Raw genomic sequence first — 12,888 nt, 5'->3', positions numbered from 1 at the left:
TTTCCATGAACCTGTATTGTTATAGTAAGCTCTGGTAGGCGAGGGCTTGCGTGACTGCAGCAGACTCATTTGTGACCTCAGAAAAGTGGTTATGAAAGTGATCTCTTGATCAGAGGAATAGAGCTCTGCTGCCTGCCAGACCGGCAAGGCAGAAATGAGCCTCCTCCCTGCAAATATGCCCCGGCAGGAGAAAAAATGTTCCTCTTTTGGATGCAGTGATCATAGACTAAGTCTTCAACGATTCCTCCGAAAATTATGGAGCTTAAAACAAAGTAGGCTCTAGAGCATACATTTTCTCAAGTTAACTTTCACATTTTTTAAGAATATGTGCAAAAGCGTCTTTGCTTTTGCTTTTTGCAATTTGCAGTGTTCATTTTCTGCCTTAAACCTACTCATATTTTCCTTAGCACAGCGCTAACAAGTTTTGTTTCAGTGGTTATTGGACTGACTCTGGCAGCAAGTCGCAGTGTATATCCAATGAAGATCATATTATAACTGATGAAAAACCAATATAAACTGATGTTTATGTCATATAATTAGGGTAAAACAAATCCGATGAGTCACTAGGTAAGAAATCACCAGTTTTCATCCAGAAGACCTTGACAGAATAAGAAGCGCTGAAGTAATTTATGTATCATAATTCTCTTTATACATACTATTCACCTAGTATTGATCACTCAGTGAAAGCTGTAATTAACTATAATTGCCTTGAAAGTTGAGGCCGCAATCCTACACGTTTCATGAGTAGGAGACAAGTTTCCTGTCCTTATCCCGTGAGGAATACTCATTATTTCTTTGGTAGCTTGCTATGAGTCAAGGTAGCAGGCACCTTCACAGGAGTCAGGCTTGCCTGTTCAAGTCAATGACACATATGCAGAAGAGTTGGAACTGGAGAAAAGGTTATATTTTATTAGCTAGAACTTTGTTCCTGAAATACAGAACATTGTTTGGTTGTTCCTTGTCTTCACATGGGACAAGTCTGATAAGAACTCTGTGGCTGCCTTTTAATTTTATCACTATGTTTAAGTAGTCTCTGGTTTTAAAAATTGAAAAGCAAATCAAAGCAGGGCCACAATTTACATTTTTAAAGCATTCAAATACTACCTTTCCTGCCTTTTTAAAGACAGTATTTTTTATTACGCTTAGAAAATTTGAAGGTCCTAATTCTGGTCGTTGACGTAGGGGCTGTGGCGTTTTTCAAAAACTTAATTTCTCCAGCGCTAAGGGGGAGAGAACATGTAAGTCCACTGGTGGTCTGCTTAGGGTCTTTAGGATCTGCTTGGGATCTTTTTCTGAGCATGGAACCTGGCTGTGAAAAAAGGCAAAGCAAAACGTTTGTGAGGAAGTGAAAAATGAAGGTTCTTGTAGTAATTGAACACATCATGTGCATGCGTTTCTACTTCTGCAGAAGGTTCCTGTTCTGCAAAGCGATTTATTTTTGGACAAACCATAATGTCTTCTCTGCAGGCCCTCTGACTTACAAGGGATTCCAGTTGGGAGCAAGGTCCATCTGTTTTTCAGGACTAGTTTTTAAATGCATACATTAAAATATTAATGTGTATAAAAACACATTAAACATATTCAGGGATTGTAACATTACCAATTTAGGGGTCCGGTAGTTCAATGTTTGACCTCTGTTGTTGGATTGTTCTTCATTGTGAGTTTTTTAGGTAAGATTTTCATGTTACTGGTTTTCTTCAGCATTCTAAAAAGTTCTGAAATGTAGTTCAGTGTTTTAAAATGGTCCTGCAAATAGATTCTGGAAGAATTTTTTAAACTTTTAGGTACTGTTCCAGATGTTTCATTTGCCTGTATCTTGTCTTGGCATGCTCTTTTACTTCCTGAAATAGAAAAACCAAAGCTCAAGGACCTCCTCTCAGGCATATTTCTCCCACAGCTTGTCAGGTTCATTTAACCTTTCAGGGCTTCATACAGCCAATCTCATCATGGCAGTCTCCACAGATAGCAGAAAAGACCAAAGCAAAGCAGCTCTGCCTTAGAAAGAGAGTGCCCTGTTCTGTGAGGTGTGTGTATTTGTCGGTGATTGTGCAGCAGCGTGATGTGGTCGCCAGCTGACTTAAAGGTGGAGATTCTTGCATTTCTTCTGTTAAGTGTGTTTGCTTATTTAAAGTACACTGGAAAGCAAATGTGGCTGTGTCTTTGCCTTTAATATCGGATACACTATGGCTGCTATATAAAGCAGATATTAAGGAATTGCTCTTACGATATTTCTGACTCTGAAACTGATGAAACCAGATTTGGTTTTCTGGGTAACATATGCACATCCTGTGCACTAAGGTCTCAGCGTGAATATTTTAGATGCAATGTTTATTTCATCTTAAAGGTTTCCTTTATCCTCTCCAGATCGTGTGCTTTGGCTATTTTTAAACAGTCTCTTGGGTGATATACTGGCCTACTGACACATACTCTTTCAACTCTTTTAGAAGAGATACTGACTTAAATTCCCTCTTGGAGCTAGCAGGTATGAATTTAGCCCATGCCTTTCCATGCAGAGTGGTGCAAACAAAATTACAAAGGGGCAAGAATGTTATAAAAGCAGTAGAAATTGAGGAGGGGAAGCTCAGAAGATAGTCTGTTTGAAACATAGGCCTGGAAAAGAGGTTATCAAATCCAAAAAGGTTAGCAAAGATCATGTAAGTCTCACATAAGTCAGTCATTGTCAGGTTGATTTAATCAGGAAGGAGGAGAGATGCTTTCTCATACACTTTCCTAGTTGCATTTATTTTCATGCTTGGTCTTTGATTTGATTTCATTCTTCAGGGATTGATTTACTAAATGTTCTAAACTGTAGATCTAAATTGAAGAGGGTAAAATGGTGCACATCTTCTGCAGCCAATGAAGACTAAAAATGTTCTGATATTCTCAAGATAAATCTGTTATCAGGACTTCATCGCATTTCTTCCATAAGATGCAATTCTTACAGCCTCCTTTTTTAAAGTGTGGAAGATTCCAGTAGACTGTAGTTGCTTACTTATGAATACACATAGCTTTTCTCTTAGCTGTCTTTTCAGTAAAAATGGATTTTTGCCTCATTGCTTATGTTTCTGAAAAATATTTCAGACTCAAATTTATTTCAATAGGCTGTTTATCACAAAAGAAATATTTTTTTTGTTTGAATGCAATGATTAGTCACAAGCCGGTCTTTCATCATATGCTTAAATTTAGTCACATACAGGCTTTCTCATAAGGTTCTGATTTTTCTTATTGTCACTTCTGTGATATACTTTGTTTCACGTCACAGATGCTGCTCTTGTTCATCTGTTGTTTATTTCCTGTCTGCAACAAATTTCGTGGACAAGGTCATGGCATTGCAGTGGGAATATAACAACGTAAGAAATGCACCACTGTGTCACACCAGTGGTCCATCTAGTCTGATATTCTCATCTCCAAAATTGCTGTCTTTTATCTGCTTTAAAGCATTCTTGTACTGGTGTCACTGAACACTTCACAGTCCTCATGTTGTGGGGTTGGGGTTGGGTTGGTTCTGCATTCAGTTGATCCATTGCCTTTACAATTTTGTAAACCTCTGTTACATCTCCCCTCATCCTTCTCTCCTCAGGAAACAGTCACAGCCATTTCAGCCTCCTCAAAGGGTAGCTGCCTCTGCTGTGGACCCCAATGTCCATTGTTGTATTATTTTCATTGGGAGAATCAAACCAGTGAAAAAATGGCCTTGGGACAATGAAATAATATGAATCATATCAAAAGAGGACTACGTTCTTGGACCATAGAGAGAGAAAGTGCTGGGAATTCAGGGGATATAGAGAACCTAAATTTTATTTTTCCCTGTACAGATTTTTTAAAATATCTGGACAAGGGAAAAGATGAACAGCTATTCAGCCAACAAGCCACCATGAAGGACACTTAGAAGAACTGGGAGACTCTGCAAGTTGTTTTGGTAGGCCATCTGCTCCATAGATCCTAGAATCAATGTGTCCTGATGTGCTATTCCTCTGATATGCATGTATATAATGATCGGCGGGATTTGCTGAGATCCCACTCAAGCAATCAGGATGTGGCAGGTCAGAACACACTGCAGTACACTTAAGGCTAATGTGGATTAGTTTGGTGAAGTCTGAATCCCTCTACATAGACTTAACATGCAGTGCTTCAGAGTGTGATACAGAGGAAAATGGAACTAGAGTAAAGCAAACATAAAACTACATTGATTGTACATTCTGAGGTCCTTAACTCTGGAACTAACCAATGTTAAGCAAGTTTTCTAAATACAGAATAGTTCTCTTGGTTTTTTTTCTCTACACTAAACTTATGCTGTATATCTTGATGCTGATTAATGGATATGTAATTTACAAACTCATGACTTAAGGGGCAAGGAATTTGTTGGAATCATCTTAATTTTTATGAGGAATGCTGGGTATTGATTTGAAAGTGGACGAAGTGATTTGCAGATTTCTTATTCGAGGTTGCCGATAACTCAGGCTTGCGATCCATTTTGTAGTTTGACAGAATAACCCGTTTGTATTCACCTTTTATGGATTTATTCAAAAGGGTGGGTAAGCAAATACACACTCAGACAAGCTAATGTATTACAGCTTAATTAAACTAAGAATAGAATAATACAGGGATAAAATTAAGGCCCCAGGACTGAACCTATAAATCAGTAAGTTCTCATCATCAAATCATCATATTTAAAGTAGTAGGTAATCAAATGGAATTATGAAGATGAAACAGAAGACAATTACTTGCAGTAAGTCTTATATCTTGGGATAATTTAGGAGGACTGCACGTCTTTGGCAGTCTTATAGCCAATATAGTCTACCAGACCAACTGATAACTCCAATATTTACTCACAGTGATGCAGACAGATCTCTCAAATATCTTCTTTGCCAATGCACAACGTGGGGTTGTCTGTTGGGGAGATCATCTGTTGAGTCATATGAAGGGAGAAAGTTTGCAATGGTAAGCTGCAGAGAGGAAATGTGCTTTCTAGACAAGTTCTTTTGAGTCTGTTGCTTGTATAGTTGGTTTCTTAAGTTTCCGTGATTACCTATCCTGGCTCAATAAACAGGCCTGGGTTCCCCACAGGTAAAATATTTTCCTAAAGATTTGCAGAACTCCTTGCACTGCAGCACAACTGAACATAAGCAGGCAATTGTTTTCAGTTTCTCAGCTTGCCTCATCTAAATTGTATTCCCCAAAGGCACACAGACCTCTTTTTCAGATGCAAGAAAAAAATACCCTGACTTGGTCACCTCCCCAAAAAGTCCTTGGTTTGTGTTTCTTCTCTTTCACCTGCACCCTGACTCTGATGCTGCCTTTTTGCTGGTATCCCCGGTACTGCTTGCCCTGGCCTCATGCCAGCTCTGTCCCAAAGACTCGGTCTGTTGATCGTGAACTACCCCAAACTGACTCCCTTCCTGACACTACCTTGCTCAACAGTTAGGTCAAGAGGGAAATGATAGGACTGATGGGTTTTAGAGAGCAGCGTGAAGAAGAGGGGGGGTGGATTGCTCCTGGGAACTGGAGGAGAGCACAGCAGGACTTGCCCAAGGCAAGAAGCTCGCCCTTCTCCCTTTCTTGCCTGCTGGAAACCCTCTCTGAGATCTCATCCTTAATATCTTGTCTGATCACCACTAAATCTTCTAAGGAGCCAGATCTCTCAGGGCTGATGTTCATAGAAAAACTATAGGAATGTGAGCTTTCTCCCTCTTTTCTATGTTTTTCTGTAGAAATAATTTCCATGTGTACTCTTGTATACACAGACAGCAGTGGCAGCTGGATCACCATTTTAGAAAGTTTATCTCATCCACAATAATTGCTAAAAACACAAAATCGTCCAGTGGAAAATAGAGAAACCAACCGTTTTCATGATCGCTCCGGCAGCATTTTTTACTGTTTGCAAAAGGATTTGGCTTCAGGGAAACACTCCTCACCTCTCACACTGTGGGTTTTCTCCCCTCTCCCTGCTGCATGAGAGTTATTTTCTGATCCTTTACTTTAAGCCCCTTTGCTTTTTTTAGGCAACTTCCAGATATCTGATACAGTATATAATGAGGAATTAGGTTCCATTACACGAAGGCTTAACCTTCTCAAAAAGCATTCAGCGCTTGCCAGGAGTCATCAATATTTAACAGCTGTTGTTATTATGAAATACTTCATAGGGTAATGCGGCTCGTCTGCTCGCACGCAAGGGTTTGAACGGGCGCCAGGCCCCTGTCAGAGCCGCCGGGAGATTGACAGGCGGCGAGGCTTGCGTGACAGCGGGACTGGGGTTAGTCAGCAGTCTGCCTCCTCCGCAGCAGGGACTTCTCCTCCCCCTCGCCTCCCCTTCGAAAGGGCTCCTCCGGACAGGGGTGGGACAGGGGCTGGGGTCTCAGGGGGGTGAGGTGGCCCCACCAGCTCCATGCAAGGACCGCGGGGAGAGGAGAGCTGCCGGGCGGTGGCATCTCTTTGATGCCCCTCTCATGCGTGGGGGAAAAATGGATGAGGCTCGCTGGGAAAGGGGAAAAGGGGTTCTGAAAGAAAGAAGGGACAGGATCTGGAAAGCAAACATTTTGGTTTGTACCTTAAATAAATGTCATGCTGTACTCGAGAAACTTCAAAGGGCAGTCAGATTTCAAAGCATCCCTTAAGAAGAAGCAGACTGAGAAAACCGCTAAGTTGGGAAGAAAAACTTTGCATTATTGCTAGCATAATTTCATCTGGCGTTCTGGTAGCCTCTGCAACAGGACTGAGCTCCATACATCTTTTATTCAGAGGGTGCATTTTGGTGCTGATTTCTTTCCCAAAGTGTTTGTGCAACCTGTATGTTGTGGAGTGCAGACAACCCTTTCATATCATTTGGAAAAGTGTAATAACTGTTCTTTATCTTGTATATTGTTTAATTTTGTTTAATTTGTTTAATTTTAGCGTGCATCTCATGAGTGCAGTCCTTATTGTCACTCGGTGTTCTCTGTAACGCAGCGAGAGGAAACAGACCATTTCAGTTCATAGCTGTAGGTTTGTTAAGCAGAATTGCTCACACCGAGTGTTTCCTAGTTGTTTTGTTCTGTTTTCTTAGCATTCAGGGTAACACGCATAGCTGATTCTTCCTGCAGCTAGAAGATCCAGGAAGAAAGACCTTGTTTTCACTTCCTTTCAAGTAACAGTTACCAAAAGTAAGACTTGTATGCATAAAGCAGTATCTCTGAACCTGCGAGCTAGATTCAGGTATTTTCATCTGCCCATTTTAAGAAACAATTTATGCCCTGGGCATCGCTAGAGATAAATGGTCTCACAGGTACTCCGGGTAGAAAGGCTTGAAACTGATACCCTGCATCATACCGAGTCTGAAGAAGAGAGGACTGTCCCCTTCTTACACCTCAAATGAACCCAGGCAAGGTGTTCAGATAAGAAAGTGCATCCCTTCACTGCTCACTTCTCTCCTGTACTGTTGCTTGGTGCTTGATGCACTTGCTGAGCAGTGCAAGGCCCCTGGGATGGCGGAGGTACAGTCTGACCACGCATTAGTTTGTTACAGAGTTTAGCTTGGCAGGTATTTTTCTAATTACTTTCCAAAGAAAGAAGTTGTGCTTGTGCAGGAAGGGGTACAGAAACACTTTGAAGAATGTAATCCTATGGGTTTAAAAAGTACGGTTTTATGAGAGTCCTGAAATTTCCATCCCTCTGAACTAAACAGTATTCTGCAATGCATAAATGTTCTGTTATTTCTGAGGGAAAGGGAACGGCTGGTTTCATGATGCTTCTATAGACTTTAAAGTGTCAGGCAGCTTTTCTCTTCTTTACAATATTCTGGGTTTGGTTTTCAAGCCAAGGGGTTTGCAAATGCAGATAGCAATGCTCGTATGAGAACCGGAGGCTCCGAAGAGATCTCAGCTTTTTACACCGTTCTGGGGAGAGACAGGGCAACTGTGGAAGGCTCACCAGCACTGTCTGAGATAGTCCCATGCTCCTTCAGCCAAACTTATCATCCCTTTTGTGGACTTCTTTTTCTCCATTAATTAACTGTCAATTCTAATTCTACATTATTTTTTGGTTTCCACTTCTTTCACTGCTTTCAGATCAGAAATTGGAACAGTGTTCTCAGATCTCCGACTTTTCCTTCAGGAAATTGCACTGGCTATTTTTCTTCGTTTTTTCTCCCCCCTCTTCCTCCTCCTAGCCCCCTTCCCCTGCCCTGTATATTTCCACAGTGTTTTCCTTCTGTAGGACCCAGCATTTCCAAACTTGTGGGTTTTTAATGTTGCCTGGGATTGCACCATGCTCACCAGATTGCATGACCTTGCAAAACTGTCAGCCCCGGTACATGTATATCTTGTATTTATCACCCTATGGTATCAATATGCTCATTCATCTTCTTTGGCAGAACAGCTCCATCTTCTGTTTTATTTTGTGTTCTGGAAGTGCAGGCTAGATAAGTTGTGCTCAGAAAAAGGTCTGTGCTGTTCCTGCCTCCCATCTCTTCAGTTTGCCAGTTTTGAACCTAGTAGGAGAGTGCTCTACGCTGAACAGCTGACAATCTAGTCCAAAGAGTTGCCTCTCCCATAGAAAGCAGTCCGAGGCTCCATAAAGCTGAAACTTTCCATTTTACAGCCAGCAGCATTCATCAGACTGCCTGCAATGTGATTTTTTTTCTTGCCCCATTCTTGATATATGGGAACTCCAGCAGCCAGAAGTTTTCCCCTCAGGTCACTGAGTCATCCTTTGCTGTTTGTTATTTTTTATCTTCCTACAGTTTGCTCCTCCCTGACTACTAGAGACGGTACTCCTGCATTCTCCAGCCTTTCATTTGTTTTTCTCATCATAGGCTTCACCTTTGCTCCAGAGGGCCACCATTTTATGTAATCCCCAAGTCTGATCACAGCTGTCTTGGCATCAGGGCCCTTGCTATCAAGCCACCCGTCACAACCAATACTTACTTTCCTTCAGTCCTCCCACTTGATTCTTGGTGGGGACAGGGGTATCGTTAGGATGCTCTGTTTCCTTTTCCCTATTTTTCTGCCTAGTCAGATAACATCTTGCAATTTTCCCTCCTCACCCTGCCACGTCTTGCTTTTCCTCCTCCTCATTCGTTTTGGAGATCTGCGTGGTTTTCTGCCTTTCTTGCTGTGCTTTCTCTGAGTGACAGGCTACCACCAGCGGTAGTATCTCTTCCGAGCTGTCACTGCATTATCAGCCAACTCTGGGTGGATTAATAGAGTATTTCCAGCGCAGGGAGGCAGAACAAGCGTGAACAGTGAGCAGCGGCTCTGCTGCCTCAGGTGCGAGGAACAAAGCTCCCTGTATCTGAGGAGCTCTTGCTTCTTGGCACGAAGGGTGTCATTTGTTTTTGATGGTGCAATGGGTCTCCTCGCAGTCCAGGCCAGTGAGTAGGGTATGTTATGAAACGGATGTGTGTGGCCTAACATATGGGTAACTCTAGCCAGCAAAATAACATTAAAATACTTTCCATTTGGAGATGGAATTTATAGTAGCCAGACAAGCTGTGGAACAAACATCTCTTGTGCTTCTGCTGCTGTGTTTGTGTGAGCCTGAAGGCTAACAAACAGGCAGGGAGCTCTGGCCCGCTCAGTTGGGTAAAATAATAGTTTCCACTAACGATGAAGTCCGAACTGGTGGAATTTTCACAACACCAAAAGAACACATCAAAAAAATAAACCTTCGTTTCCTCTCACCCCTCCCTGTCTGTCCTTTAACCTGCACAAAGACTGCAAACCACCATGTCAGTAATTACAAAAACATATTTTCTGAGGGGGGAAACTCTGGAAGAGGCCATTGGAAGCAGGGCTGGGCTTTTAAAAATCATTGTCACGAGTGTCCATGTCTGTTCTTATGGACAGGCATAGCAGAAGACTTGGCTGATCGGGAGAGTTCATAGCCGCCTAGCTTACAAGTCTGAAATCACAAAATTGTTTTGGCTGGAAAACGTGGGTAAGGATCTGGTTTAGGCAGCTTGGGATTTTCCTGATGTGTTTTCCCATGCCCAGGGGAGGGATTTATTACATCTAATTATACATTTGAGATGATTGCTTTGGGGTAATGACCGACATTATCATCGGTGGCAAATATTTACAATGTAAGCTAAAAACATCACGAATATTCAGTCTGTGTGGTTCTGTGTTGCCATCATCTGTCGTAAAATGCTGATGTATCTTGCAACAGTCCCTCACTAGGCTGTTACATTGATAAGGGGCTCTTGCACAGCCCTTTGGAAAGCAAGTGGCTCCATTTAGGTCATATCCTTGCAACAGATATTATTCAAGCCATTTTAGAATGTAGACCTTTTTTCTTAATTCAGTATCTTACTAAAAATTTAAATCCCGTTGTCATGACTTCTAGCAATAAGCTCAGGAGCATTAGAGGCTTGCTGGCTGTCTCCTCTTCTTATTCTGATTTGGTACAAACTATTCCTGTCTGCCTCAACCCTTCTTTTTTGGGATTATTAACCATCTCTGGCTGCGGCTGCTCCAGCTCTCCTGTAGCTAGAAGGGACAATGTGTATCAAATGTCCCAGCTAATCTCACTGGTATGCTCTCCTCTCTCATTCTTTCCGTGGAAAGGAGAACAAACAGAAAACTGAATCTCTGTTTGCTACCGGGATGGGGCAGTAAGAGTGAAGCTGACTCCTTAATCTTTACTAACCAAATGATAAAGACAGGTTCCTGTCATACTCCCTAGCTGATGCAGAAGGCCAATGTGTCAAGTGATGTCAGCCTTCTCAGAAATTCTTTCATTATCCCCAGAAATGGGATCATACTTCAGGGATTTTTCTGTGGGATATATTGATATGAAGACTTTAATCTGAGTATTCAAAGATATTTTAGATCAAGCAATGATAACCCATGTGTTGGAAGAGTACTCACCAGTTTTGACTCCCATGAAGGTTTTCGTCATTATTCGGATAAATATATGCAATTTTAGTCTACAGTGAGAGATCTTCATGAATTTCATGTAGTAAATGACCTGCTCAAAACAAACTTCAAACCTCTGTTTAAAAATGAAACAGTTTAAGAACATTCTCTTGAATCTTACAGTCAGGCTCAGAGTTGTAGAAGTGAATACAGTAAAGTGAGACTGAAAATAATCTGATGCCACTGAAAATAAGAACCTTATTTCAGTCCCTTGTCTTCTGAGCTATATAGGCATTTCTTTATATTGTTATAATACATTTTTTTTATATACAAAACAACTTGCTAACTTTCTTTTGTTTCTTGCCTGTGGGTTTTGGTTGTTGCTTTATGAAGAGTACACTAATGGAAAAAATATGTTCAATAAAAAAATGTGATAGATATTTCATATAAAAAACATCTGGACTGACAAATATGTATCTATCTCCCTCACAGCAAAAGAAAGTTGTCAGTAACTGAGATCCAGACCACAAAGACAGTAACTCCCAATTAAATCAATGCATGTTAAGTGCCTAAATAAGAATTTTAGTCTAGCGGCCCTAATCATTATGATTTCTAAATTGATAATAACTCTTTCCAACAGCCATTCAAGAAAAGCACTTTAAGAAGCAAGTTGGCCAAACAATAAAAGAAGATAATGTATCTAACAAGACTGCTGTACAAGAAGGTGGACTTCTACTAGAAGTGAGTGAAAAACTGCTGTCTTTTCTGGTTCTCATTTCTTCAGTTTGATCATATATTCAGGTTAATGCTTTGTGGCAACTTTGAACAAATGGTCGATCTTGGTGTGCGTCATTCAAGAATCACACTTGTGAGTGCTTCTTGCAAGAGCAAAACTGGCAGTCATGATAGTCCCAGTCAGTCTCTGTTTGGGCAATTGTACCTTGCACCCCTACATCCTTGAAATTACCAGTGATCTCCAGTGGGGCGGTTCACAGTTCTTTTTCACTTGGACAGATAGCAGAGGTTTATTTTACTTGGCCCACATTTTGAGGATGCCAACAGGAGCTTGCCTGGTTTCTGATCTGAGTTAAGATTATTCCGGGATATTTTAATTTATCCTACTTCCTCAGCTCTGTGCTCTGAGGGAAGCCGTGTGTGCAGAAGTTATTCCTTCTATGCATTTTTATCCCCCTTAGGATGACTTTATATTGGCAGAGCAGCATAAAGGGGCCATACTGTTACTGAGAATTGGATCCATTAATCTGGATAAAGAATTGATACTGCTGTGAACTACTGAACCAGCTAGAGCACAGCAGTCCATCCCAGATACATCTGCATTTCAAACACATGATGTAATAATGCCTTTTATACACTGAGGTCCTTGGAAATTCCTATGTGATTAAGACTACATATGTATAGTTGTTTTGGATAGGATAATATTCATGGTATAAAAATTATGTTTCAATCACAGCTCTGATACACATGTAAATGTAAATTAAATAGCCTCCACAAATAAATGATGTATACTATTGAAGAAAAAAGACATTTTATCACGGGATCCAATATCATAAGTCATTCGAGTCTAGGGAATGGAAACTGGCACCCTGCTTTCCTTCCTCTTAATAACTTAGAAGGTCATAATTTTGTATTTCAAAACAAGTAACACAGAGGCATCTGATTAGTTAATGCTAGTGCCAAAATGAGATGTTTGGCTGTCAGGTATTATTTGCAATCATTTCCATTCTCAAGGAATAGGGAGTACAGTGCACACAATAAATTATATATATGGTGAGTACCTAATTTTTAATGAGGGTCTCCTCTCTTTAGTCTATGCTTTGTTGGGTGTGTATTACATGCCCACAAGTTATACTCATTAAGGATCTTCAAACAGTAGCCCTACTGCTATGAGCACATGGAGACAACACTGATGCATAATTTCAGGTAGGTTACAAGATACTAATACTACTGAATATGCTAATAGTCTGCTTACTACAGGGTATATGAAAGTCACATTCCTTTTGAATACATGGGAGATATTTTATCCTGGATCATACTT

At 40.9% G+C, this 12,888-nt stretch overlaps 1 protein-coding gene across 1 annotated transcript in view; it reads left to right on the top strand.

Annotated features, from left to right (window-relative positions):
• AHRR (aryl hydrocarbon receptor repressor) overlaps positions 1–12,888 on the top strand; it is a 65,999-nt gene that overhangs the window by 26,808 nt on the left and 26,303 nt on the right. Inside the window, exon 3 of the mRNA XM_075706185.1 lies at positions 11,473–11,573. Coding sequence (XP_075562300.1) covers positions 11,473–11,573 — 101 coding nt within the window. The remainder of the gene's footprint in view (positions 1–11,472; positions 11,574–12,888) is intronic.

Source organism: Pelecanus crispus, chromosome 2 (assembly GCF_030463565.1).
Source record: "Pelecanus crispus isolate bPelCri1 chromosome 2, bPelCri1.pri, whole genome shotgun sequence".
Taxonomy (NCBI): Eukaryota; Metazoa; Chordata; class Aves; order Pelecaniformes; family Pelecanidae; genus Pelecanus; species Pelecanus crispus.
This window is presented reverse-complemented; position numbering and strand designations above follow the sequence as displayed.